Here is a 23,308-nt window from a genome sequence, read left to right on the forward strand (position 1 = left end):
TCCGCGCCGGCAGCGACCGTCACGCGGCACGCCGCAAGGCCGAGTCCTGCTCTTTCTGCGGCCGGGAAGCCGGCGCACGTGGCTCGCTTCGAGGCCCGCTCACGGCAGCTCGGCCGGCGCCCACCCGCGTTCCTGACCGCGCCGGGACCGGCGTCGCCTCTGCAGGGAGGCGCCACGCTGGGCGCGCCGTGTTCCCTTCCCGCCCACGGCGACCCCGCCACGCGCGCAACCCGCGAGGGGCGCCCGTGCGCTTCTGCGCGCGGGAAGCCGGCCCAGCCCGGCCCGCCGCTCCTGGCCTGCCCCCAACTCCCGAAGCCCCGCCAGGCCGCAAGCGCGCGTGTGCACTCACTCGGGGCCTCTGCACGTCCAGGCGGGGGGCCCCCGCACCTCCGGGTCGGTCCTCGAGGGCGCGCCGGCGTCGCCTCGCCGCGTCCGGAAGCCGAGCTCAGGCCTGGTGGGCGGCGAGCGCCCCGCACGCCGGCCACGCGCGGACCCCCGGGCGCGCCCTCCGCGTGGCAGCGAGGCCCGCGGCCCCGCACGGCGCGCACCGCTCGCGCTGGCCTGGATGTGAACGTGTCCGGAAGAGGCAAAGGATACGCCGGGTGTCAGCTCAAACGTTTATTAAGAAAAGCAAATTCCATAAAGAAGCACAGACAGAAGTCAGAACGTACCACACACTGACCGGGATGTGACAAGAATGCTTGATCTACACAAAACATCCTACTCCGCGAGTTCCTCTCGGAGCGCGCGCCCGCTCCCCGGCGTGGGCTCGGCCGGCGCATGCGGAGGGGCGCGGGGAAGCGAGCCGCGGCCGGGCCCCGCGGGACACGCGGCTGCCGCGCCTCCGGGCCGCGCCGCCGGGGCCGTCCCCCGCGAGGCGGCGCCTGCCCCGCGCCCCGCGCCGCGCGCGGCCGCGCTGGAGCAAGCACAAGGAGCCCGACGCGTTCTCCCGCGGGCCGGGCCGGGCGGGCGCGCGGGAGCGGGGCTGGGAGCGCGGCCCGCTGGCGTCTGCTTTCAGGTCCTGAGTCGACTCCCTGGGAAGGACAAGGGCGGGAGGGCGCGGGCAGGGCGTGCGGCGTGGGGCCGGGGCGGCGGCGGCGGCGGCGGCGGCGGCGGCGGCGGGCGGGATCGCAGGCGGCGGGGCCGGGCGCGGGCGCGGGCGCGGGCGGGGCAGGGGCCGGGCGCGGCCGGGGCGGGGCTGCGGGGCGGGGCGGGGCGGGGGCGGGCGAGGGGCTCCGGGGGCGGGGGCCCGGGCGCAGGTGCTTTAGGTGAAGCTCATGGAGACTGTGTGCTCGAGCGCCTTGCGGCGCAGGGAGGCGATGCTCGTGCCCCGCCACACGTCGCTGCTGTCCGGGGAGCTGCAGAGCTGGGGCGAGCCCGAGACGTTGCTGGGGCCGGGGAGGGAGGCGGGCACCATGCCGGGGAAGGCGGGCTGGTAGAGGTGCGACTGCAGCCCCGCGCCGTTGGAGCCCGCCAGGCTGTTGGACAGCCCCATGGAGTTGGGCGGCGGCCCCGCCGCCAGGCTGCACTGCGACAGCGACTGCGCCATGGCCTGCTGGCGGCCGAGCGCGGGCGGCAGCGGCAGCTGCGACACTCCCGGCATGGCGGCCGCCGCCCAGCGCGTGTCGTTGGCGTGGAAGGAGCACAGGCTGTCGCCCATGGCGGCCGCGGCGGCGGCGGCGGCCGACGGGAACTGCGGCAGGCCCGGCGTGGGCAGCAGCGTGCCGGGCGCGCGGAACACGTTGGTCGTCTTCTTGCGCTTCTTCCACTTGGCGCGCCGGTTCTGGAACCAGACCTGCAGCGGGCGGGGCGGGACACACACGGGGCGCGGTCAGCGGGGCGCCGGGCGGCCCGGGCTGACCCACCCCGCGCGAGCGAGGACGAACCCGTGCGCCATGGGGCCGTGGGTGACACCGTGGGCTTCGAGGCCCAGAGACAAAGGAGGAGCCCCGCGCCACCGTCGACGGGTACGGAGGTGGGAAAGCGGCCGCCCCGAGTCCGCGCGCGCCCCTGGCCTGGCGGAGCGCGCTGCAGAGCCTTTGTCTGCACCGTGCCGGGTGCTGGACTCTGAGCCCCGGGCCCCCAAGTCTGCAGGCCCTGAGGGTCCCCGGCAGCAAGACCTCCAGCCCCCTCCCATCGCCGCCCCATCTGTAAAAGAAAAACAAAATTTCTGACCAATACAAAGGAAAGGTGCAGAAGACTCGCACTGCTCGGAAAACACTCTCCTTTGCTGCGAGCCATAGGCCCGTTTGGTAAAACACACTCGTGGGAGAAAAGCCCCTGCTTGCTTCTCTCGCGCTGGTCCGGGGATGTGAGACCCCCGCATCGCCTCCTCCCTCAATCCGTTCGCTTCAAAAACAGCTAGCGGGGGCCCACCCTCCTCCCCCCACGGCTCGCGGCTCGGAGTGCAGGCGGCTGCGGGTTTGCCGCATGTCGGGGCACGCGGCGCGGGCAACTGACTCAGTTTCCTGCCGGAATCTGGCGACCCGCGCGCTTCGACCGCCATCCGGGTGAGCGAACAGGTTCGCCATGCCAAGTGGATAGCACCCGCGCAAAGCCGCAGCACCAGGCCTGTCCGCTGGCCCGCGCTGGCCCTCGGCCGCCGGCCCTTCCCAGCGGCGCAGCCACTCCCACGCCCGCCACCGCGTGGGCCAAGCTCAGCCGCGCGCGCGCACGCCGCACCCCGCAACCTGGGCTGATCGCCCGACTCTGGGTCCGTCCCATGCCGCCGTCCCCCGCTGGACCGTCCCCGGCTTTCTAGCCCAGTTCCCACGCTGTGCCCACCCCAGTGCGGTGGCTGGGATCGGGCGTCCGGGTTAAGCCCCGAGCGGCCTTAGCCGGAAACACCCCCAGGACGGAAGACGGTCCCGGGCAGCCGCAACCCCCACCTGGCCGGGGTGGCCGGGAGGGAGCCTCCCACCTCACACGCCCTAAAGTATCTTTAAAAAACGAAAAGCCGAGGCCTGCGACTCCCGCGAGTGGGGGTGACTCCCGCTCGTTCGGAGGGAGGGGCTGGGGTGCAGCGCGGAGCGAGGAGACGCCGGCAGAGAGGGGCGGGGGTCGCCAGGCAGGCTCAGGCACCGGCGGAAAAGAACAGCTGTTGAGGAACTAAATATTACAGGAATAATCGCAGGATCGCGCTCAATTATGTTTGAGGGTTAGTAGTCAAATGATGGCTACACATTTTTTTATGTTTCATGGCTTACTGGGATTGAGGGAGAGGCGATCTGCACGGGGTCTGCGCACCTCCGCTCCAAGCTCCGATGCATATGTTTCTTAAATGTGAATATTTCCACTTGAAAACTAGAGCAGAACGAATTAAAATGCAGGCAGAACCTAAGGGAGGCTCCAGAAGGCGCTCCGGGAAATACACCATTAACCGCAGCTGCGGTGGAACTCTGCGCCGGGTCTGAAACGCAGTCTTTGTCCGGAAAGACTGAACGCCGCGGGAGAGCCTAGCGCAGGGCTGCGGTCGCAAACCCCACCCCGGCGTCTGCCGCTACAGTAATAGAGACATACTGTAAATGTGTTTTAAAATCTATAGCCCGTTTGATTCCCCTGCTGTAAATGGCTCCCAAACACAGGGCGAGGGAGGAAGAGGACAGTATTACTTTCTTCCCCCTGGAAGCCGGCGCGTGATGAAGATCTCATTGGAATCCAGCACATGATTAATGGGAAGATTTGGGAGGGAATCTGGGGCGCTGTATTAAAGCCTGGATCCCAGGTTCATTTCGATCAGCCAGCCGTGAACTCTGGGCCGAATTCATTACACTTTAATAGTGCTGGGAGAGGAAGAAAATGCAATTTCTCATTCCATTAGAAAACGAGAAAATACTCTCCACTTGTCCCCCTATTAAGATGTGGCAGGTGACAGGGCCATTCTGGGGGACACGGTCAATGGAATTACAGCACATTATTTTTGTTCGTGTAAAATATTGAAAGGCAAGCCTGACTGTGCACAAGTTATTTCACTGATTTGGTTTTTATGTAAATAAAATATTGAAAGTTAATTAATCCGTGCTAGAGACTAATGATTATGCTTATTATATTGCATTTGATCGCGTAATTTGCATGATTCTCGCATTGCTGCTTAATAAGCCATTCCAGGTTATAAATAATTCTGAAATTGGTTTCTAATAATGGCATGCTATAAAAGGAATGGTTTTATTACACTAGCCAGAAAAGGGGAGCGCTACCAGACATGGCATTGGCCTCCCTGTGAGTAGAGCGCTTTAATAAATACTTGGAATCGCGATAGAGTCCAGGTACAGGGCAAACGCAAGGATCCTGGGTGAGTTCTCCTGGAATCCAGAAGCCTCTCGAAAACACGTAACTGCAGTAAATTACATGTTTAGATAATTTTTAATCAGCGCAGTGGCCCACACGCTGAAAAGAGTGTGTGGCAATCTGTTAACTGTAAGGGTACTATGAAGGACTCATCATATAAGAACATCAACCAATTACTATTTAATTTGAATTTGGTCCAGGAGCAATGGTACAGTGAATTGTGAAGTAAATACATTTTCCATAGATTATTTTTGCATTCCATTACATAATGTTAATCATTTTGAAGTGTTAATTAAGAAGGTTATGTTGATCTGATTACTTTTTAAACTATGAAACATTATTTTAAAAAATATTGAAATTACTATTCTATTAAATTGTTTCTCTCAGCAGCCTCAAGCTATTATCTCTGGTAGAACATTATGCTAGAACAATTAAAGTACTTTGTCTCCTTCTTCTTGCACATTCTCTTGTGTACTTTTTGAAAATAACTATTTCTATTACATGGTTTATATTTTATTTCATTTACAACTTTTTCTATTAAAAGAATCACTGTCATTAACCTTTGGAAGACCTAATAAAGTTTAATAGACCTCGTTTTCTTTTTTCATAAAAGCAGTTGTCCAATTACGTTTTATTTGTGATTCCTAAGTTCTATTTTAATTTAAACTAATTACCAATATGTCTAGGGTAAGACACAGTATTTTACTCCTTAAAACAAAAAGTAATAGACCGCATTTCTTGTGAGGGCCGGAAAGCCAACGTGTGAATTTTGGATCTACAAGACTGAGCCTAAAGCAGGTATTATCGTTAGCTTACTATCGAAATTACATATTCTGCACAAGATTGAACCCAACTTTAGGTTTACATAGAGGTGAGGGGTTAAAATGCTAAATTATCTGTAAATACAATACACATGCTAGACATACAGCACTACGTATATTTTATATCTGTTTCCGCACAGAGCGACCAGCGCTCTTTGGTTTGTAATTTCACTGGTCTGTGGCTCAGGCCTTTCTGACAAAATCACCCAGGCTTACCCTGGATAAAAATGTCAACCATTATGTTATACCCTGAGTATTATTTTATTAGTTTGACCATTTCACGTCTCCGATGGCATTCATTTACTACCGGGACAGGAGCACGCGCTGTTTATTTGGTTTAGACTGTCACTAACGCGCAGAAATGGCGACAGAAGAGCTCAACGCCAGGACTGTGAACAGCCTTAGACCGAGCGCGAAGTGAAGCTGAGACCTCCGAAGTCAGTTTACGGAAACCGACAACGCAGGCTCAACCCGGGCGTCGGGGACGCGGGGAGCCGGGACGGAGGGCTGCGCTCCAGGACGCCGAGGGAGGGTTCAGCACCCTGGACAGCTCCAGACCGCCGCGCGAAGGTCGCCTCCAGGCACCTGCGCACAGAGCGGTCAGCGCTGTCTCACTCCCCATCTTCAGCAAAGTGACTGGTTGGGTTTCTGGGTTACACGCACTTCACAACGCGGAGGGTGGGCGGACAGCGGCCAGCGCTGGCGGCGATTCCGTGTGCACCGGCACCCTCTCGCCCTGGGCGCCCCGGCTTCGTACCGAGCTCTGCCACAGAAAGCCTGGACCCGCCGCCCACCCCCGTTTCTTTAGGGAAACCTTTATTTAATAAAAAAAAAATAATAATGGGGGGAAACACCCTGGCAGGCTGAGGGGCTCTCGGCGGCCTCTGCTGCTGCGCCTTGATGGCCAGGGTGGGCGCAAAGAATCAAGCCGCGCCAGAAAACCCGGGTGTGGCTGTGGCTCTCTTTTGTAAGGCGCCTTATCTTCCCCGTTTTCGTGGTTTCTGTATAATTACCGCATTCCCATTTATCCAGACGCGAACACGAAGTCATTAGGGTAAAGGAAATACTTGTCAACCACGCGGATTGAGATCGGGGAGCGCCGGTCGCGGCCTCCCGGGGACCCCGGTACAGCCCGCAGCCCTGCGACCACGCTGGCGGCGGGGAGGCGGGCCTCGCAGCCTGCACCGCGGGGTGGCGGCTCGGGTAGGCTTCTGGGCAGAGAAGGAGCTAACTGGACCCGCGCAGGCCAGGGGCCGGCGGGCGAGGAGCGTCCCGGTCCCCCGCCCGGCCCTCGCGCCCCGCGCCCGGCCCGCACACCTGCACTCGGGACTCAGTCAGCCCGATACGCAGCGCCAGCTCCTCGCGCATGAAGATGTCGGGATAGTGCGTCTTGGCGAAGCTCCTCTCCAGCTCGTTGAGCTGCGCGGGGGTGAAACGCGTCCGGTGTCGCTTCTGCTTCTGCTGGCCCTGCTGCTGGCCGGCTTGGCTGGGGTTCGGGCCGCCCTGGGGCCCCGGCTGCTTGTCCGGGTCTTTGGCGCTCACCGCCAGCGAGGCCGGGGCAGAGCCCACTGTGGTGATGTCTTCCCCGGGCAGCAGAGTGGCTCCCTCGACAGGGTCGGAGCTGGGCGCCAGGTCCCCAGGGTGGCCCCCGGGGTCGGAGCCCCCCACGCCAAGCCTACACTTCACTGCCTCCCGGTGGCCCAGCAGCTCGGCGGCATCTTTCATACCTGCGGAGACAAGGGGATCGCGGTCACCGCTTTCCTGGCCGTGCGGGGCCGAGCCGAACCCTCAGCACGGGCCTCGGCCCCCTCCGCGTCCGCGCTCGCCCTGGGTGCTGCGCCGGCGACCGCAGGACCGGGACAGCCAGGCGGGAACGACCCGCGCGCGGCCCTGGCCCCCGGCCCGCAGCCCGCAGCCCGTCCCCGCCCTCCCTCACTCCCCATAACCAGACACTCTCCGGCGCGGCCGGAAAATCCGCCCCCAAGTTCCTTTCAAGCCGGCGTCCCCGGTGCCCCAGGCGTCGAAAGCGGTGCTCGGGCCCAGGCGGGGCGGAAAGCAAGAAACCGGGATTCCTCGGCCGCGGCCCCACCTGCGCTTAGGCAACCTGGGGGCTCCACCGAGGCCGAGGCCCTCCCGCGCTCGCAAGACGAATGAGGCTCAGGGCCTCCCACCCCCGAAATCAACCCAATTCCGCTCCGCCTCCCCCTCAAATCAGAGAAACTGTTTGGGAAATGGAGTCCCATCCATCACTGAAGACTGCCACGGCAGAGAGCGGAGCCCGGCGCCCCAGACCGCAGGGAGGAGACTCGCGGGAGCCCTGCACACGCAACAGGGAATCAGACTTCAGAGAATTCAACTTCTCTTTCCGCTGAGATCAAGGGCGCGTCCCTCCCAGCCTCGGGCGGCGCGAGGCCCTCGCAGAAGGCGGGGAGCCCGTGCCGCGAGCCCGCGGTCCTCGGCCGCCGCGCTCCGCAGGTGCGCCCGGCCGCGCCGCGACTTCACCTTCGCGCCGGATTTTCTTTTTCAAACAAAATGAGCCACACTCGGTGGAGGAGGAGGAGGAGGAGGGAGGGAGAGAGGTGGTGAGAAAGGAGAAAGAGAGGGGCGAAGAGAAAGAAATCCCAAATCCAAGCAAACAGGAGAGAAAAAGGAAAACTTCCAAACAAATCACCCCGCGGCAGATCGCGTTTCAAAAAAATAAATAAATAAATAAATAAAGGGGAGGGGGAAGACGAAAAATAAGAAAAACAAAAAGTAACAACATTCCCCAACTCCTTTTTTGGATCTACATATTCCATAGATTTTTTTTTTTTTTAGAAAAAAAGACGATGTTAAATCAAATTAAACTTTAATGCAGCACAATTACTTTTAAAGAAATTAGTCCATTTAGGGCGCATTAAGGTAAAATAAGGAACAAATTGACAATTTCCTGCCCCGGCTTCTCCTGGCTGTCCGGGCGAGGGGCGCACTCACCTAGCCTGGCGTCCAGGAGGTCGGCATGAGACAGCATCGTGCACCGCTCCAGGGCGAAAGCTGTTCCCCCCCAAATTTTAGCGGCTTTAAGTTATTTAAAATAGATATAAGCTATAAGCTATACGATATAGATATATATAGATCACCTAAATGAAAGAAAATTCGGTTTGTGGTTAAAAAGGGGGCTTCTTGCATTATAATGTCCTTTAGAGAGACGGGGAGGTGCTTAACAGTTGAATGAACCCGTGAGCAGCTCGGCGAGGGGACCAATCAGGAGGGCAGGCTGCAAATGTCAGCGCCCGGAGCTTCCCCCGCTCCGCCCGCCCGCCCGCGCCCGCCCGGAGGAGGCGGCGGCCGCAGCCCTGGCGGCTCCAGCCCCGGGCAGCCGCTCCGGCGGCGACGGCCGCCTCGACCCAGCCCCGGGCTTCGGCTCCCGGCCCGGGTTAGCTGTCCTTGCGGGCGAGTTTCTCCAGGCGAGTCTTTGCTTTCTCGTGCCCGGCCCTGCCTTCGCCCAGGGCGCGCCCTCTCGGTGGCTCCGAGCTGGGTCTCCCCAGGGCCGAGGCAGGGCAGGGACCAGAGCAGGGCACCATCCCCTCGTGACCAGAGAGTCGCCCCCGCCCGCGCGCTCTGGGCGACACCGGCCTGCTGTGCCCAGCCCAGGGCACCGCGAGGGCGCGCCGGCACCTCCAGCCCCTGCCTAGACTTCGCGGCCGCTCCGCAGGCCTGCGCCCGGGGCGGGCACCCCGGCTGGGCAGCGGGGCCTGCCGAGCCCCTACCCCGGCGGACCCAGCGCTCACCGAGGAGCCCGCGACCGGGGTGGGCCCGGCGCACGCCGTGGCCTTTCGCGCTCTGCACCCTTCCCGCGGGCTCCTCTGCGCGCCCCTCGCTCGCTTCCGGGCCCCCATAACCTGCTACTCATTTAGACAAAGTTTCTAAGTTCAGCTCGGCTCCCAACTGCACTTAAGGCTGTAAATAAAGTTAAATGCTCTGTATTTTCCTTTTGAATATGTTAAACTACTTGAACAATTTAGAGTGCTTTGCACAAGTGAAGCGAACCATTTCTAATGTTCTGATTTCTCAGAGCCAGCCAACAACAAAGTTTAGATTAGTAATATATTTCTAACCAGAGTAATTTTCAAGATCATTAGGCATTTATGTAATTAGTGCCAAATCTATAAGCTTTTATTACGATTATTAGAGTAAAATCAGTATAAATTTGTACTAATTTACTACTGTTTAGACTTGGCTGTCAGGCCCAGGGGTTCTTATTGTAAATGATAACTCAGGAAATTAAGTGCAAAATTCTGTGCCATTTCTGATGTGCTCCTAAACAATCCGTTTCAATTGTGTTTGTAGCAAAGCATAATGCCCTTTTAAAGTTATTTGACTTGGACTTTTATTTGCAGCACAAGAAAAATGCCCTCTACCCAGGCACAATGAAAAGCGATATTTACTAGTCCCAACTTGATTAACATTGATTTTTAATTCGAGAGTGATGCAATTAAGATTATTCATTTAGTGCAAATAAAGCTTCCACAAAAGGGTGGCCCTCGGAAGTCTGTTTTAAATAATACCGAGCAAATGGCTTTTTTTGTTCGCCGTCCAATTGACTTACACAAAACACTGGAAACGCTGCCTGAGAGCAGATGCGGGGGGACTCGTGTGTGTGTGTGTGTGTGTGTGTGCGCGCGCGCGCGCGAGTGTGTGCGTGCCTGTGTGTGTCAGAGAGACAGGGACCGCGCACCGAGACAAAGGAGGCGGCGGGGCGACTCTGGGGCAGTTTTCGCCCCCTCCCACCGGGCACACACACGTGCGCGCGCGCGTGCACACACACGTGTGGGCGCAGGGCGTCAGCACACGGCTCCGCGCCAGCTGCACAGGCCGCCTCCCGCAATCTCCGGGCCTGGCCGGGCTTCTGCGGCCGCCGCAGCTGCTGCCGTTGCGGCCTGTGCGGCGGATCCGGGCTTGGCGGAGCGCTGGCGGCTGCGGGGCGCCCGGGAGCTGCGGGGGCGTTTGGCGAACGCTCAGGTCCCTGTGGGAAAGGCTTGGCCTCGGAGAATTCCGAGACCGCCAGCAACCCGAGTCCGCTCAACCGCAGCTTCCCCAAACTCCCCAAACCCCTAATGTGGAAGCGGAGGGCGCACCGGCTGCCCTCGTCCGGGGCGGGCACAGGCACCCACAGGCGGACGCGGGGCGGCGGTGGGGAGAAGGGGCCCAGGAGGAAACTCGGGGGCCTCCCGCACCCCGCGCTGGGCAGGCCCGGCGGGCCGCGCTGCCACGGGGCCTGTGGCGAGGGGAGGCCGCGGTCCGCGTGCGTGCCCGCCAGCCCGGCTCGCGGCCCGCAGCCGCCCCGACAGCCGCGCCCTGCCGCGCGCGCCCGCAGATCCTGCTGTGTTGTACGTTTCAGGTCGATAAATAAATGTGTAATAGTTAATGCGGAGACACATCAGAGGCATAACAATGGGACGCAACCGCGGATTATCCATCTCTGTTAGGGCCGCCGAGGAGCGACGTCGCGGCGTGATTGATGGCCCGCTTCGTTTTATGACTTTTCTATTGGTCTTGATTTTTATAGCAGTATAAACAAACTAAATCATTGCTTCCCAGACTTCGGGGCCCGGGCGTCTCCGAGCGCAGGGAAAGGGAGCAGGAAAAGAGAGAGGGAAATGTGCGTGGGAGGGGCGCCGGGGGACGCGGGGGCGCGGCGGGGCCGGGCGCGCCGCCCGCGGGCCGGGCTCTGGGGCTGCGCGGCGGCGCGGGCGGCGCCGCCTCGGCCCCGTTCCGGGGGCGGCCGGGGAAGTGCCGGTCAGGCCCGGCGCTGCCGATAATTTAAGGCATTTCCCACATGATCGCGGCCGCCCAAGTCCCTAACAAGGCGAGGCCGGGGCGCGACGGCCCCAAATCTTCGCAATGACAAGAATGTCTTCAGAAATCACTTCGAGGCAAAGTAAAAGGATTTTCTATGACGGATTCAGTGATTTTTCCTCAATAAATAGGTTTTAGATTGTTACACACACGTAGAAGTGGAACAAAGGGAACGACCAGAAAATATATTGGTTGCCCCTAATAAAATTTATTTAGACAGTTTACTTCTCATAAAAAATAGAGATTGAATTTCGTGCAGGAGCCTGCCAAGGGGCGATGCGCAGGGAAGTCATCTCTTCCCGCTCCTTCCCCCTTTCCTTTGGAACGAAGCGCACCGAGCGAGCGCGCTGGGGCCGGGCCCGCGCCGCGCGGGGACAGACCGCCTTCCCGCGACCCGCAGGTTTTAAAAATCCAAATCTTGATGAGCGATTATGTAAATTACACGCACCGAAACCGCAACGCCGGCTTCCGCGCGCGGTGCGGGGACGCGGGCCGGGGGGTGGGATGGGGGTGGGGGCTCCGAGGCGGGTCCATCCCGCTCGGGCCCCTCACTCGCCTTTCCTCTGTCTCCCGTCCCCTGACCTCGGGGCCAAGTCTCAGCAGAGGCCGGGATGGAGGACAGGAAACCGGGCGCCGGCTCCGCGCAGGAGCTGCGTCCGGCGCTGCGGCCCGAGCGGGGTCTCCGCCAGCAGGAACCTCGGGCCTCCGCGGGTCGTTTGGGGACCGCGGTGCCACCCCCGCGACTGAACGCCGCGCGGTACCGAGAGAGCCTCCCTCGATAATTAACGATCGCGCGCTTTCCTATTTTCTTGCCTGATGAAAAGAATCAATTTTAATTCGTGGTAAATTGCAGCCTTGCTTTTGGGTATTATTTGCTTACAGAAAACAAATCAAGTGACTCGCACGCGCCTGTTTACTTTCGCAGGAAACGCAGCAGCCCACGCGGCGCGCCCAGCGCGGTCCTGCCCGGGCCGCCTCGGCCCCGCACAAAGGGCCGAGCGCGGGCGTGAGGGCAGCCGAGGTCAGGCCCGGGACGCCGGGGGCCGGCCGCACCCGGGGGCTGGAGGCTCGCGCGGGGAGCCGACCTGAAGGCCGCTGCGTGGGAGGAAGCGACGGCACGGAACCCTGCTGTGGTTCCCAGGGAGGGGACGGCAGCCACGTTGGTTTCGGCTGAGCGCCCCCCCACTTTTGGCTCGCCTGAAGCCGGGCTCTGGCGCCCAGAGACGCTGTCCGCTCCGGGCTGCGCGGGCCAGGGCCCAGCGCGCGGGGGTCTCCAGGCCGCTCCCAGACACTGCCTACTGGGACCCAGGCTCCGCAGCCTGGGAGCCAAACGCCAAGGACCCGCAGGCCAGGCTTTTGTGGGTTTTAAGGCACGGGAGCGGGGCTGCGTGCGCACGGCGCGTGCACCTGCGCGGGAGCCGGTGCGGGCAGTGCGCGCCCGCCCGCCGCCGGCCGCCCCGAAGGCTGAGTCCGGCCCGGACGCGGCGTTTCCCCTTGCAATCCAAGCGCAGCCCACACCCGGCGTGACTCCCGGGGCAGGGGCGCGGCTCCGCCCACCTCCTCCACCGCCGCCGGACACCCGCGGCCGCGGCCCCGACGGCCAGGGGCCCCACCTAGCCACGTGGGACGCAATCGGTGACGCAGGGAGTTTGTTTCCGTGTGCCAAGTTCGTTGCTTTTCTGATTTCTATTTACTCGGGATAAATAATCATATATCAGTTATTCAGTTAGGTGACAAGGCTAGTAATTGGAATAAAAAGAGAAACATCTCATCCTTATCTCTTTCTATAACTAGATAGAGCGCTAATAAGACTGCATCAATCTTATCTAGCAAATAAATAAAATAGACAAACAAACAAATTCGCCTCCAACAAGTTAATGCGGTGTATCTGAGTGGAAAGTAGATATTTTCACGCATTCTGGAGATGAGGAGTGACTTTTAATAAAATCACAAGAAAAACAAATGTAATTCTGTGAGGCGTTCCTCAGCCGCAGGCCCGCGCCCCGCCCGCCCCTTCCCTCCCAGGCTGGGCCACCCCGGGCCCCACGCGAGGTGGGGGGGGGGCGTGGGCGCCAGGGTACTGCAGAGTCCTGGCCTTTTGTCACCTCTGCCTGCCGCCCTCCTGCAGCTTCTCCCCCACCTCTGGCTCTTCGAGGGTCCCCCCTCCCACCTCCCCTCTCCCGCCTGTCCCTTGCTTCTCCCCTGTCCTCCTTCCCTTCCCCCTCATTCCTCTCCCCTCTCCTTCTCTCCCCTCTCTTCTCCTCCTCTGTCCCCTCCTCGCCTCTCCTGTCCCCTCCTGTCCCTGTCCTCCCTCCTGTCCCTTCCTCTCCCTCTCCTGTCCCCTCCTGTTCCCGCCCTCCCTCCTCTCCCCCTCCCCCTCCTGTCCCTTCCTCTCCTCCTCTGTCCCCTCCTCGCCTCTCCTGTCCCCTCCTCTTCCTGTACCTCCTCCTGTCCCTTCCTCTCTCCTCTCCTCTCTCCCTCCTCCCCCATCCTGTCCCTTCCTGTTCCCGCCCTCCCTCTCTCTTCCCTCCTGTCCCTCTCCTGTCCCCTCTCCTGTCCCTTCCTTCCCCCTCTTCTCCTCCTCCCCCTCTCCTATCCCTTCCTCTCCCCCCTCCTGTGCCCTGTCCTTCCTCCTCCCCCTCTCCTATCCCTTCCTCTCCCCACTCCTGTGCCCTGTCCTTCCTCCTGTCCCTGTCCTGTCCCTTCCTCTCCCCCCTCCTGCCCCCCTCCTGTCCCCTGTCCCCTGCTTTCCCCTCCCCGCCGGCTCCCCGCCCTCGGCGCGGCCCGGGCGCTATCCCGGGCGTCTATATTCGCTCAATTAGAGAAATCGGCGGCGGAGATCGATCTTCCATCTGCAGTCACGCCAGCTTAGCAAATTAGATTCTTGTTTCGTGCAGGTGATTTGGTGACAGTTGGGGAATTAGAAGTAATAAGTTGTTGTGCGAGCCTGGGCCCCCGCCCGCGCCCGCGCGCGCCCCTCCCCGCCCCGGCCCGCGGCCGCGCCCGCCGCCGCCGCATCCCCCGCCGTAATTAGTGCTGCTGCCCTCCATGTGGGCTCGATTAAACCGTGATTTAGCCGAAAGAAATATAATTATGGCTGCAAATAAAATAATCAGCATTGAAGAGCGATTTCCTTAATGAGATGGAGCGGTTGCACGTCACGGAGTAAAGGGGTCTCATTAAGGGGTGGTAATGAGGCTTGGTGGCTGGTGCGGCGCCGCGGCCCCGCTCCCCGCAGCCCGCCGGCCCGGCCCGGCCCGGCCCGCAGCGCCCGCAGCGCCGGCCCCGGGCCGGGCCGGGCGCGCAAGGCGAGGCGGCGGCGGCCTCAGGGCCCAGCGCGCGGGCGCAGCCGCGTGTGCGCCGGGGGCTTCCCGGGGCCGGGGCGGAGGGCGGCGCTGCGGGGCAGCCGCGGGCGCACGGCGCGGGTGGGCGCTCGGGCGGGGCGGCGCGGGGGGCGCTCAGGGCAGGCTACCTACCCGGCCGGGTCCTGGGCTCGCCTCCTCTCCAGTCACTCTCCGACCTTTACTGAAGCGCTGGAAAACAACAACTCTGTTTTAACACCTTTTATTTTTTTTAAGGTCTCAAATACGTTATTCCAAAGGCGTCTCGAATGGGTTTCTCTGACCTTTCGGGCTTACGAACTCCTGGCCCGCACACGGCCGGCGTCGGCGGCAGCACTGAGGCAGAGCGCGGGCAGCCGGAGGAGGAGGCCCGATCCCGGCCTCGCCGAAGCCCCTTGCTCAGCGCCTGCGGTGTCCCTGGCCCAGCCCTGCGGCCCGCGGCGGCCCAGCCCTGCGGCCCTCCGTGGCCCAGCCCTGCGGCCCAGCCCTGCGGCAGGCATTCGCACCCTGTGGGAGGCAGAGGCGCGCGGTGGTACCGAGCGCGGTCTGAGCCCCTGCCGGCCTCGGGGGTATCTCCTTCCCACCTGGAAACGACTGGTTAACCAGCTTGGATACTGGGAGTCAAGAGGGCGCGAGGGAGGCAGGTTGCCTGGGTCCACGCGCTGACCCGGTGGGCCCAGCGCCGCAGCAAGCCGGAGGAGGCTGGAGGGTGCGCTCTCTCCCACCTCAGCCGCTGAGGCCTCTCACCCTCCCCCACCCCAGATGGCACCTCCTGCAGCGTTTCCAGAACCGTCGGGGTGGGGGAGGGGCCACGCCTCTGTGAGACTCTGGGGAACATGGACCCGCTCCTATTAAACCTGTGTACTTGCAAACCACTGTAGGGGTCCGGGCCCCTCAGCGCGGCCAAGGCCCCTGTTTTGAGCCTCCATCGGTCTGTCTGTATCTCAGAAGAGCCGCATGGAGAAGCAGAAAGAATTCCCCTCGTGCAACTGAGACAACCGGTGGAAAGGGCTCATGACCCAAGGCCATGAGGCAGGTGTCGGGACGCCTGCTGGGGGCTGTGTGTGTGTGTGTGTGTGTGTGTGCGCACGCGCGGGCCAGGGCCATTAAAATTCACAGGGACCACAGGGAGTGCAGGGTGATTAAAAGTCTGTCTTAAGCCCATCAAAGCCCCAAATCCAGAGCTTAGGCTAATTCTCTCATTCGCTCCCAAAGGCATTCCACTGCAGCAGCTCGGCTGCTCGCTCTGGGCCAGCACTGGCCCCTCCCTGAGGGCTTTCCAGAGGTCCCCAGGTCACCAGGGGCGAGGCCCAAGGCTCCCCTGTGTGGTCTCCCCTGCCAGTGTCTCCCATGGGACAGCTGAGGTCGGGACTAGTTCTCCCTGGCAGATCCCAAGTTGCAGTGCCTGGAAACAGACTGTCCCCACGGAGCAGCCACGCAAAGGCACCCGCGGCTGGTGGGGCCGCTCTGAAGGGCTGGGGGCCCCGGCTCCTTTGTTGTGGCTCTCTCTTCCCTCTGGTGGCCCAAGATGGCTGCTCCAGCTCCTGCTGTCACCTCTGTGTCTGGGAACCTGCGAAGGAGATAAGAGTAGGTGTCACTTCTTCAAAGGCCTCTGCTGCTTCCTCCTCCAGTGCGCTGTACCTACCTGCACAGAGAGAGAACTGTAGCCCTCCTGGTTCCACACGGCCCTCACAGGGCCTGCCCAGCCCCTCTCTCCCCAGTGTCTGCACTGGAAGACTGGCGTGTGCTGGGGGAGTGGGGGCAGACAGTGGGAGCATAACAGCCCAGGCAGGGATGTTGGTTTCTCAGAGCAGAAGAGGGCGGCAAGGAAGCCTGGATTTGCTTCCAGACATGGTGTGTGGGAGGGGCCAGGAGTCAGACATGGGGGGGCTCGTCTCTTCATCCGCTGGCCACTCATTCATTCATTCATTCATCACCTTGGCACTGGGCCAAGTGCAGGCTGCAGCCTGAGGCTACAGCCTGAGGCTCTATAGCCTGAGGCTCTACAGCCTGAGGGTACAGCCTGAGGATACAGCCTGAGGCTCTACAGCCTGAGGCTACAGCCTGAGGGTACAGCCTGAGGGTACAGCCTGAGGCTACAGCCTGAGGCTACAGCCTGAGGCTCTACAGCCTGAGGATACAGCAGGTCAGGCCTTCATAGTTGGCCAGGAAAAGGAGAAGCAAAGGTGAAGCAAGCAATGGAAAGCGATTTCCAGGGCTGTGGGGTAACACCCTGGCCTCGGGCCCTGGGGAGTGCAGGCCGGCTGAGAGGAGTCAGGACACAGGCCACCAGCGTCCCCTACAGGAGTGTCTCTCCAGGTCCCAACCCCCCGCGGGCTATGCCCTCTAAACCCCGGACGCCGTCTCTGCAGAGAAAATGCCTTGTGAAGGTCAGGGGGATTTGATTCAGTCCACATTTGTGGGTTCTGAGCCTAAGACAGCAGCGCGCGACGGCATGTAACTGAGCATAGCAAACTTGGGGTTGTTGAGTTTTAGGAAACGCAGAGTGATTCTCCTCAAGGCCAGACTCAGACTTGGAGGGTTTCAGCACAGAGGACAAGTGCCGCGGGGCCACGTGCTCGGTCTACACCGTCCAGGAAGGCCATGGACGGCAGAAATGGCCTGGGGGACAAGCTACAGTCTTCGCCGTGGCTAAAAGAAACCAACAGCAAAACCCAGCCTCACGGAAGCTGATCTCTTTATTTATTTATTTTATTTGTTTATTTGTTTATTTATTTTTGGACAGGCAGAGTGGACAGTGAGAGAGACAGACAGAGAGAAAAGTCTCCCTTTGCCATTGGTTCACCCTCCAATGGCTGCCGTGGCCGGCGCACCGTGGCCGGCGCACCAAGCCAATCCGAAGGCAGGAGCCAGGTGCTTCTCCTGGTCTCCCATGGGGTGCAGGACCCAAGCACTTGGGCCATCCTCCACCGCACTCCCTGGCCACAGCAGAGAGCTGGCCTGGAAGAGGGGCAACCGGGACAGAATCCGGCGCCCCGACCGAGACTAGAACCCGGTGTGCCAGCGCCGCAGGCGGAGGATTAGCTTAGTGAGCCGTGGCGCCGGCAGAAGCTGATCTCTGTGTCCCGTTGCAGTGCAGGTACAGGAAGCCTTGGGGACCTGGCGCCTCTGTCTGGCTCCGGCCCCCGGGCCGCCCGCCGTGGGCCACTGGGTGTCCCCATCAGGCCAGCTCCAGCCAGCAGAAAAGGAGTGTTCCTCCTGCTGGGAAAGTGTGGTCCGTGCTCACACCCCACCCCCAGAAGGCTGTGGCGGTCGGCACGTCCCAAGTAACGGGGGACAGGGAAGGGGCCACGAGCAGTCGGGGGGCCCTGAGGGGCCCTTTGCTTGCTCGGAGCGTCCAGGGTAGCACGTGAAAGAGGCTGCAGGACACTGCGGGGCCACGCGTGCTGCGCTCTTCTGTGGGTTCTTTCACTCCAGCTCCTGGGGTACGCAGCTCTGCTACACCCTTGGACGTGCGCGCTGGCCCCTGGTCGCCTCCGCGACTACACAGGGCCTTCACTGACGGTACCGGGACAGGGAAAGAACAAGCAGAGAACACAGGGACGGGGAAAGTCCCCGCTCAGCGTCAGCCCTTCCTCTCCCAGCTCAGTCCCAGGGCACCGTCAAGCCCTGCTCCAGGCTCCCTGCTCCATTTAACATTTGGCCTCTAGGAAATACCTGCAGTGCCCCCCACCTGGGTGGGAAACAGCCTCTGCCCTGGACCACCCCCCACTGCCGCCCCCAGAGCCTGCTCTGCCCCCAGGACCCTAGGGGCCCAAGGGACCGCGCTGCTCTGTCAGGCCAGAGGGCAGCTGGCGGTGCTGAGACACAGTGGGGCCTGGGCCGCTGGCCGAGGGTGACTGTGCACCTGAGAGGCCCTTGCCGTGCTGGACACGGCTGGTGGGAGGAAGGGCAGAGCAAACCCAGAGCATGGGTGGCAGGCCAAAAATAGAAGCCTGACCTTGAACTTCCTGGGCATTATGAAGATGTACTTGCTAAAGTAAGAAGATGGGAGACATTTCATGTAATAATTTATAATGTATAATTTACAATGATTTAATTATTTGAATATACAGATGTACAAAATGACTTCAAAAATTCATAGAAATGGTGCAAAATTATACAAGTGCATAGTTCTTTTTACCAGTGTGCATTTTTCCTGAACTCTTGAAGAACAAGTATGCACTGATTCCTATTATTCTACACCAAGATAGAGTTATCACTGAATTCTATTTTTCCGTGGGTATTTTCAAGGGCCCACGCACAGTGTGTGACTTCTTGCCCAGGCTGGAAACAACAGGGGTGGGACTGGGGACTGGCTGTCTTGCCGTGGGTTTTTTTTTGTTTTTTTTTGTTTTGTTTTGTTTTGTTTTTTGGACAGGCAGAGTTAGTGAGAGAGAGAGACAGAGAGAAACAGAGAGAAAGGTCTTCCTTTGCCGTTGGTTCACCCTCCAATGGCCGCCACGGCTGGTGTGCACCACGCTGATCCGAAGGCAGGAGCCAGGTGCTTCTCCTGGTCTCCCATGGGGTGCAGGGCCCAAGCACTTGGGCCATCCTCCACTGCACTCCCGGGCCACAGCAGAGAGCTGGCCTGGAAGAGGGGCAACCGGGACAGAATCCGGCACCCTGACCGGGACTAGAACCCGGGGTGCCGGCGCCGCAGGCGGAGGATTAGCCTAGTGAGCCACGGCGCCGGCCACTGCCGTGTGTTTTAACGTCTAAAGCAACTCTGTGAGATATCCCCCGCGGCGCACACCGCTCACTTCCTGCCTGCGAAGTCGCCCGTGAGGGGACCCTCATCCTCAGGCGGGAGCCGGCACTCAGCTGCGTCCGGAGGCCCCCACTCTGAGGGGACGCCAGCAGTGACCCCTGGGGAGGCTCTCGTCTCCCGGTGACACAGCAGCGACTCCACGAGGCGGCCACGTTCTGGGGCGTGTGTGAGCCGTCACACCCCAGCCGCTGTGCCGACCGCGCTGTGGAGGCCTGGCTTTCGGCGGGGGCGAGCCCTCCCCGCGCGCAGGTGCTGCACTGTGACGTGGAGGCCCTGACACCCCTGTGAGGTCAGCATCTCAGAGAGGAGCCCTCGGGGCCACCTGTGCCGACCTGAGGAGGACGTGCCCTCTGGTGCATGCCAGCTGTGTCGCCATGAGGGGCCTCACCCTAGGGGGTGTGACAGGGACCCCGTGAGGGCCTCACTTTGGGGGGAGCAGTGTCCCCATGAGGGGCCTAACCCTAGGGGGTGTGACAGGGACCCCGTGAGGGCCTCACTTTGGGGGGAGCAGTGTCCCCATGAGGGGCCTAACCCTAGGGGGTGTGACAGGGACCCCGTGAGGGCCTCACTTTGGGGGGAGCAGTGTCCCCATGAGGGGCCTAACCCTAGGGGGTGTGACAGGGACCCCGTGAGGGCCTCACTTGGGGGGGGAGCAGGGACCCCGTGAGGGCCTCACCCTAGGGGGTGTGACAGGGACCCCGTGAGGGCCTCACTCATGGGGGGGAGCAGGGACACTGTGAGGGCCTCACTCATCGGGGGGAGCAGGGACCCCGTGAGGGCCTCATTCGGGGGGGGGAGCAGGGACCCCATGAGGGCCTCACTCATGGGGGGGAGCAGGGACCCCGTGAGGCCCTCACTCGGTGGGGGGAGCAAGGACCCCGTGAGGGCCTCATTCGGGGGGGGGAGCAGGGACCCCGTGAGGGCCTCACTCATGGGGGGAAGCAGGGACCCCGTGAGGGCCTCACTCATGGGGGGGAGCAGGGACACTGTGAGGGCCTCACTCATCGGGGGGAGCAGGGACCCCGTGAGGGCCTCATTCGGGGGGGGGAGCAGGGACCCCATGAGGGCCTCACTCATGGGGGGGAGCAGGGACCCCGTGAGGCCCTCACTCGGTGGGGGGAGCAAGGACCCCGTGAGGGCCTCATTCGGGGGGGGGGAGCAGGGACCCCGTGAGGGCCTCACTCATGGGGGGAAGCAGGGACCCCGTGAGGGCCTCACTCATGGGGGGGAGCAGGGACACTGTGAGGGCCTCACTCATCGGGGGGAGCAGGGACCCCGTGAGGGCCTCATTCGGGGGGGGGAGCAGGGACCCCGTGAGGGCCTCACTCATGGGGGGGAGCAGGGACCCCGTGAGGCCCTCACTCGGTGGGGGGAGCAAGGACCCCGTGAGGGCCTCATTCGGGGGGGGGGAGCAGGGACCCCGTGAGGGCCTCACTCGGCGGGGGGAGCAGGGACCCCGTGAGGGCCTCACTCGGGGGGGCCAGGGACCCCGTGAGGGCCTCACTCAGGGGGGAGCAGGGATCCCGTGAGGCCCTCACTCGGGGGGTGGAGCAGGGACCCCGTGAGGGCCTCACTCTGAGGGGGGCAGGGACCCCGTGAGGCCCTCACTCGGGGGGTGGAGCAGGGACCCCGTGAGGGCCTCACTCTGGGGGGGGCAGGGACCCCGTGAGGGCCTCACTCGGCGGGGGGAGCAGGGACCCCGTGAGGGCCTCACTCTTGGGGGGGCAGGGACCCCGTGAGGGCCTCACTCTTGGGGGGGGCAGGGACCCCGTGAGGGCCTCACTCTTGGGGGGGCAGGGACCCCGTGAGGGCCTCACTCGGGGGGGGGCAGGGACCCCGTGAGGCCTCAGCTATGGGCGGAAGTGAGCAGAAATGGCAGGAGCTGCCCCAGCTGTCCCTCTGTGGACAGTGCCGTGGCTGCGGTCCCCAGGCCGTGCGCAGTGCGGTGTGTGAGCCGGTGTGGCTGCAGGGTGCTGCTTTCTCTCAAGGACAGGGAGCCCCCAGACTCCCTGCATCAGCGAGCCCTGGGCGGGCGGCTCTGTCCCAGGCCTGCCTATGGGACTCTGCCCGATGCCGCCTCCAGTGACAGGCGAGCTTTCTCCCAGGGTTCCCCGGGGCGGCGGGGCACACAGGACCGAGAGGCACAGGGGACCGTGTTTGTGCACCACAGAAGGGAGGAAGTGAGAACCCGCCTCTCTCCCATCCCAGCACTCTCTGGGCGTGGCTGAGCTCCGAGGCCGAAGCCGCTGGTGCCCTGGGCGCGGGGCGAGGGGACAGAGTGGGCGAGACGTCAGCCCTCTGGGGCGTCTCCTGTGACCGGTGCTGTCACCATTTCCACACAGCTGCGGGTTGTGAGTGGCAGCCGGCACTCAACAGGCACTTAGCGCATCTTCACTAACACCATTAGGCCACTTGGCACCACCAGGACGAGAAGGCCATGGTTTCTGTTGTCTTATTCTTGGGTAATTGATAAAAATAATTGCAGAGCTTTCAACATTTTGCAGCGATTCGCTAAAACCATCCCCTCCAAGCCCTTCCCACGTTGACAAACTCATTCCCATGGAACTGTCAGGACCTGAGGAATGGCAGGGAGGGAAGCCAATGAAAGCAGCTAACGCGCTCACATTATCTCCGCGCGCCGGCCCATCTAGCCGTTCTGAGTGAGCTATGTAAATTAATTGCACTTTTTAATTAGGTGGTCTTTCAGCTTGCATACTGGAGTTTACCACTGATTACCACGAGGCGGGAGGTCACTCGATTGGTATGGGAAGCAAGAGGCCTTTTTCATTGAACTGAAACACGGAACAGTTAACGCTCAGGGGAAAAATCCTGTAAAATGCACGCCAGTTCTCAAAATTCCAGCTGCACAGCTCTTGCTCATTTTTTTTTCTGACTTAAATCCCCGTCTGCGGCGCACTGGGGGCTCTCTTTATAAATATCAGAATGACTTCTAGCCCCCCAGCGGCTATGACAATGGAGCAGCTCACAAGCCTGGATTCTGCGCCCCTGAAGCCGGGGGAGGAGCGCCCACCCGTTTATTAGTCACGTTAAACGCCATTTAATTGCCAGTGCAGCTGTTTCCAGATGTGGCTTTATTTTGCTTCTGCCAGCTAGTCTGTGATTTCCATTAACTTCATCATTAAGCACTGCGCCGCATGCCGGCAGAGCGGTGACCGTGGGAGCACACGGCGTCGCCGTCGGTGAACGTCGCAGAGACACTTCACAGCTCTTGCCCTCGTCTAATCTTGCACTGAGCCTGAAAATCCCAGCCTCACCCTGTGCCACATCCTCCTGCCAGTGCTGTCCCACAGTGCAAGACGCACCTGCTGATCTAATGTAGGCCTGGGAAAAATCAGGACGGCTCACTGCGAACCACAGAGGGACTAGACGTCTCCCCGTCTCCCCGGGGAAGAGTCCTCTCCCCCGCCCCCGCCTCTGGCTCAGAGGCCGGATTCCCCTGTGGGCACACCCGCAGCACCCCGACCTGGGGCTCCCGTGAATCTAGCCAGTCACACCTGGGCCAAGGGCTATGCTCCCATGAGCCGGCCTGCCCCCCTCCCCACAGGGCTGGGCACTGTTCAGTCTCTGTCTATCACACACAGCCTGCAGGGAAGTGTGAGAGGTGCAGGCCCGGCCCACTGCCGAGAGCTCGATGCCATGGGCAGCCCCTCACTTCCCGCAGGCATCAGCTCCCTCCAAGGCTGCCTGCCGGAGCCGGAAGCCGTAGCACTTCCCACGCCTGCATCTGTGCCTGAGAGGACTTGACTGGGTGCTCCTCATTCTTCCTTTTAAAATGTATTCATTTATGTATTTGAAAGGCAGAGTGACACACGCAGAGAGAAACCTCCCATCCATTGGGTCACTGCCTAAATGGCCCTACCAGCCAGTGTGTGCCAGGCAGAAGCCCCGGAGACCAGAACGCCACCGGGTCTCCCACAGGGCTGGCAGGGACCCAGGCCCCCGAGCCCTCATCCTCATCGCCTGCCTCAGCAGGAAGCTGGACCAGAAGTGGGGCAGCCAGGACTCAACGGGTGCTCTGGTTCAGGGTGCAGGTGTCCGAAGCGGCACCACAGTGCCAGGCCCTCCCACGCCCCTCCTCGATCCCAGCACCAGTGACCGAATGCTGTAAAAGCACAGTAAGTATTCATCCAATTTGTCAGGGCCCAAGCCTGGGGGCGTGGGAGGGGACACGGAGCCTGGATCCTGGCGGCTTCCGCAGTGGGGCACCTGTCTGCCCCGCACCTGCTGGA

The 23,308-nt window shown here is 61.5% G+C and overlaps 1 protein-coding gene across 2 annotated transcripts; it reads right to left on the reverse strand.

The window, feature by feature from the left end:
- Positions 1-1,232: 1,232 nt before the first annotated feature.
- OTP (orthopedia homeobox) lies at positions 1,233-15,852 on the reverse strand. Of its 2 annotated transcripts, XM_070056862.2 has the most exons (4): positions 14,572-15,852; positions 14,423-14,479; positions 6,426-6,835; positions 1,233-1,795 (listed from the first exon to the last, which is right to left on the reverse strand). In XM_070056862.2, exons 3-4 carry the CDS (start codon positions 6,831-6,833, stop codon positions 1,265-1,267), a joined length of 939 nt encoding a protein of 312 aa, XP_069912963.1. In that variant the 5' UTR covers positions 6,834-6,835; positions 14,423-14,479; positions 14,572-15,852; the 3' UTR covers positions 1,233-1,264. The 2 variants fall into 2 exon arrangements, with proteins under 2 accessions (XP_069912963.1, XP_051693556.1); XM_051837596.3 differs by lacking the exons at positions 14,423-14,479; positions 14,572-15,852 and adding an exon at positions 8,082-8,266.
- Between the last annotated feature and the right edge of the window lie 7,456 nt (positions 15,853-23,308).

The sequence above is a fragment of the Oryctolagus cuniculus genome, chromosome 14 (assembly GCF_051225735.1).
Source record: "Oryctolagus cuniculus isolate XC-2025 breed Fujian yellow rabbit chromosome 14, ASM5122573v1, whole genome shotgun sequence".
Classification (NCBI taxonomy): domain Eukaryota; kingdom Metazoa; phylum Chordata; class Mammalia; order Lagomorpha; family Leporidae; genus Oryctolagus; species Oryctolagus cuniculus.